Source organism: Ipomoea triloba, chromosome 5 (genome assembly GCF_003576645.1).
Source record: "Ipomoea triloba cultivar NCNSP0323 chromosome 5, ASM357664v1".
Classification (NCBI taxonomy): Eukaryota; Viridiplantae; Streptophyta; class Magnoliopsida; order Solanales; family Convolvulaceae; genus Ipomoea; species Ipomoea triloba.
Genome location: NC_044920.1, coordinates 28,163,101 through 28,168,183, shown reverse-complemented (window position 1 = coordinate 28,168,183; position 5,083 = coordinate 28,163,101). Strand labels below are relative to the sequence as shown.

The 5,083-nt window shown below is 30.7% G+C and overlaps 1 protein-coding gene across 1 annotated transcript in view; it reads left to right on the top strand.

Moving 5' to 3' along the window:
• The first annotated feature begins 2,510 nt into the window (after nt 1–2,510).
• The window catches only part of LOC116020594, a 4,246-nt gene continuing 1,673 nt past the window's right edge, over nt 2,511–5,083 (top strand). The window contains exons 1-4 of the mRNA XM_031261062.1: nt 2,511–2,829; nt 2,927–2,992; nt 3,739–3,818; nt 3,948–4,150. Coding sequence (XP_031116922.1) covers nt 2,633–2,829; nt 2,927–2,992; nt 3,739–3,818; nt 3,948–4,150 — 546 coding nt within the window. The 5' untranslated portion in view covers nt 2,511–2,632. The remainder of the gene's footprint in view (nt 2,830–2,926; nt 2,993–3,738; nt 3,819–3,947; nt 4,151–5,083) is intronic.

Sequence of the window (5,083 nt, the reverse complement as noted above, 5' to 3'; positions counted from 1 at the left end):
TTACAAAGTGTGAATGTAGAGTATAGTATATGTGAATGTAGACCCAGGTCCACTTTGCAAGGTGATCCTAGGTTCACGGCATAACAATTGTGCAAGGTGACCCAGGTCCATGGTATAACTATTACCTGTGTACGGAGGTCCATTGAAGGCCCATCAAAAGATTCAGCCAATTTGTCTCCACAATCATCTCTTTCATATTTATGTTCTTGATCTTGAGCCACCACAATGAATGCTTCTTTGCAAGTTAGAACCTCTGCAAGATTAGGGCCCAATGCACATTAATAGGCCCAATATCTCATGTGGGCCAAAGCCCATTATGGGATGGTGACAAAAATATAACATAAATTCTCTAACCTTAGCTTGTTCATACTTCATTAATTTTGAATTATTTAATATTCAGATACCACTAATTTAATCAAATCTTAGTTACCTCATAATTCATATATATGTGTATGGAGATCGTGTATGATATCAGAGAATTATGCTTGGACTGTAGGTCCTTTGACTATCCCTAATGGGATTCAACAGTTTGATTTATGTTTTTCTTTTCATGCATTAAAAAAAAGAAGTCAAAGACAATTAAAGGTATATTTTAACCTTTTTTCAGGTAACGATAGAAATTTATGGTCACTATCTGACGGTATATACTAAGTGTAATAGCTCACAAAAGGTACATGAATGATACTCTACCAACTTGATCACTCATTTGAAGACATTTTAATTTGTTTGGATGGTGAGGAAATTCACAGCTACAATCTGATAATGTACATGACATAAAATTTTATTTTTATGTGATAACTTACAAACAAATGAAACAATATAAAATAAGTAAATTGCACTAGCCAAGGACCTTGTGGTCCAGTGGCATCAAACCCTTCCCTTTATCCAGGAGGTGGTGGGTTCGGAGCCTCAGTGGAGGCAAATACTGATTCTTACTGATTCTTGTGCCTCAATAGGTTGAGAAAGTAGTTACGAACAGATACTGCATTGTAATAGAGTCAGTAGTATTCAAAAAAAAAAAGTAAATTGCACTAAGAAAATTATATTATGAATTCAATCGAAAAGGATATTTGGAAGAAATATATTAACCCTTTTTATCCATATAAATGGAACGCGTATATTAATGATTAACGAGAAAAACATGGTCACGAAACGTACAGTACACTTTTATAAGTATGCATCGGAAAGGTAATGCAACAAAACTAATTTCTCTGTACTTTTTGGTGTCTGTCGAGATAAAGTTATATTATCCTTTCTTAACTTTTTTTGAATTTTTTTGAATTTTTTTTTTTTTTTTGAAAACAGTAAGCAATTAAGAAAGATCATAATACAAAAAATTATAGATGAAGTTCGAGGTTCAAAGAACCAGTTATTACGATCTGCATTAGAAATAGAGTCTCGGACTAACAAGTCGGCAACTCCATTTGCAAAACGTTTAACAAAAGATATTGCAACATTATTAGCAAATTGACTCAGTAAATTTTTAACATCAAGAATGATAAGATCATAGGAAGAAGCTTGACTTTCGGAATTGAGGGACTGAACCACGGTAAGTGCATCAAATTCCACCTGAACTTTGTTATAGTTAAGAGCTTTTAGCCAACTAAGAGCTTCCCGGATTGCTAGAGCTTCGGCTTTCTTGGGTGAGCAAATGCCAGATTTTGAGACATTGAATGCTGCTACAAAGTTCCCTTATCATTCCGTAGAACCCATCCAAATCCCAACTTTCTCTTGGTTGTGTCCACAGCTGTGTGACTGTGTCGACATTGAGCTTCAAAAAACCACTTTGCGGTATACCCCATTTTTCTACTGAACTTGGGGCAGATAGAGAATGAGAATTCAGTGGGTAGATAATATATGTCCTATAGGCACATAATTTCATAATACAATACATAAATTCGTAAAATAAGACACACAATATATTGTGTGTTACACAACTACTAATCTATTTCAAGTACAGAATCAATACGCTTAAAATACAGGATTGCACAACATGATAGAGAAACACATAACACAAGACATATAAATTTATTTTTGTTCAAGTACAGAATCAATATTCTTAAGGTACATAATTGCATAACATACGACACAAAAACGCATTACACAAGACACAAAAAATGCATAGCACAATACACAACAACGCATGCTATATTTATTTTAATTTATTTCAGGTACAAAATTCATACATTTAACGTACAAAATTACATAACCTAAGACACATAAACGCATAACACAAGACACATATACATGTTTTACAATAAATAAAAAACCTGCAACGTAAATTGAGCAATAAATAAATCACTGTCAAAATTAAAATTCATAACTACGTCATTTAGGACCATGTCTAGATCACTTGATGTGTATAATTGGCGAATCTGTCATATCGGACAGCTTTTTGGATCTAAGGGCAATTAATATACGGAACAATAAATTAAAACAAAAAAAAACAAGAACGTGGTACTTGAATTTCCCAGTAAATTATTTCAGATGGATACACCTCATATCCCATGGAATATTATATTGAAATTAATAAAAGCAAGCTTTGGACACTCCATTTCCTCATCACCCACTCACCCACCAAACCTTCAGAAAGCTCATTGACTTTCAGCTAATCTTAGCAGAACAACTAACAATGGCCACTGCTAGCATGATCACTTCTTGTTCAGATTCATCTCACAATAGTCTTAATATTCATTCCCACAAGCTTCATCATTCATCTTCATCTTCAAGGCCATGTTTTTTGCCAGTCTTGGGAAAGCCAAACAAGATCACTCATCACTCCCTACACTTCTTCAGATCCAACCTTAAACAACAACATGGACATTTTATGTAAGTTTTTTTTTTTTTTTTTTTTTTTTTTTTGGCCTTCATTGATATTAATCTGATTATTAAGGTTGAAATAAATTTTGAATGTTTTTGGTTGTAGTGTTAAGGCTGCCTCTGACCCTTCTTCAGTTCCACAACCTCCCAGCAAATCTCCTTTCCCTGGATGGTAACTTCAATTCAATTATGTCAAGTAAAACATGTTTTGTGTCAATTTGCATATATTTGACATCTAAAAGTATGTTTTGATGTTAATTTAGCTTCCTGAATACATCTATTCAATAATTTTCATATAGTTTAGGAATGAATATATAGTTTATTTAAATAGTTTTTAGACCAGGAATACTACTTGGACTTCTAATTTTTGGAACCCACAAAATGAACTCAAGGATTATCATGCCAAGGAGTAGAGAGTAGAGATTGAGAGTACATGCAGACTTTTTTAGACTGGTTAATTTTTTCTACATTAATTATTTATCATAGTAGTTATTGATGGAGTTAATAATGATTCATCAAGTACAAACATTAATAATGACTTGTCTTGACTCCTTTCTTTATAAAAATTAAAGTTTAATATTTTTTTTTAATATTATTGACTCTATTATGAGATAGTATATGTATATTTCTCTACTTCTTACAATTTAAAGAGTCAATACCTTATTACCGGGATTCGATCCCGTAACTTTCCATCAAGTTTAATGTTAGGAATAGTAAAACAACTAAAATATTTTTTGAATAAATAAATTGACCTATGTATATAGTACAAAAATAGACAATTAAAAATCTTTCAAAATGCCACCTGTAAATCTTCATGATTATCTTAATTTTCTTTGATTAGTTTTTTTTTTTTAAATCTATATAAAGTATTGCAGATGGTTTATTATTTATTTAATTATTTTAAATTATTGAGTGCAGGCAATGGCTGATGGGAATACTACTATCAGTAGTTATACCTATTTTGAGGACTAAAGGAGGACCTTTGGCTCTCTTAAAAAGTTAGTATAAATTTATATATGAATAAATTTAAATTTAATTTGTATATGCTAGTTAGTATGGATATATAGATAGATATAATATTGTTCGTATTTATGGAAATATAATTTTTTAAAAATGAATATATGTAGATAATTTGGACAAGGCACTGGAGACGGTAGAAGAGGTGGTGGAGGTAGTGGAGGAGATAGCGCTCGAAGTAGATAAGGTGGCAGAGGAGATAGAGAAGAAGCTTCCCGGAGATTCTAAGTTAAAGAAAAGCCTTGATTCTATTGAAAATTTAGCTGAACAAGCTGTCAGCTATGCCAAACAAGCTGAAGGAGTCATCAATAAGGTAATTTTTTTTCATGGAGTCATGAATATATAATAATTAACCATTATTGAAACACAATTACTAATTATTTTTTTTGAGAAGAAACACAATTACTATTAACAATTTAACTATAAATTATTATATTGTTTAAAAAAACTATAAATAATTATAGAAAAAATAACATTTTTTGTTCCATGTATAGTATTTACACAAAAATAGTGATTTCAATTCCTCAATTATTAACACAAGTATCATTGATCTTCCAATTTTCTATAAGATGGCAGCTATTTTGGTCTTTCACCATTGAAAATCGTTAAAAATCTATCACATTTACATTGTAGGTATGGAGCGGGTTACTTGAGCAATATAGGAAAAATTATACAGTAATTTATAATTTTAAACCATTAAAATCTTCATTAACAAGTCAATGAACCAAAATCTTCACCTCATGAAAAAATGGACCAAAATTGTCACGTCATAAAAAATTAAAAGATGAATAATTTTCATGTCAACAATTGAGATACTGAAATCATTATTTCTTATAAATATATGAACAAAAAATGTTATTTTCTCATTATTATATCATTATATATATATATGCCTATAAGTAAGTAATAACTAAATAATATCATTTATGGGAATTAAAATACTCGAGATTATTTTCGACTGAATTGATTCCTTAAACTTTATGTGGACAAGATTCAAGTTGACAATTATTAAAATGTGACAACTATGCATAATTAATTTTTGAAGATTTTTTGAGCTTTTTTATTGGTCTGAGAAGGTAGATATACGTAGGTGTTCTATATAATGATGGGTTTCGTTTTAAGTGAATAAATGATGATAGCGTGCGAATGTGCAATGATACATATATGGTTCCAACAGGTCACGTGTTTCATATTTATGGCGATCGACTTTCTTTAAAAAAATTAAAAAAAAAAAAAAAAAAAAAAG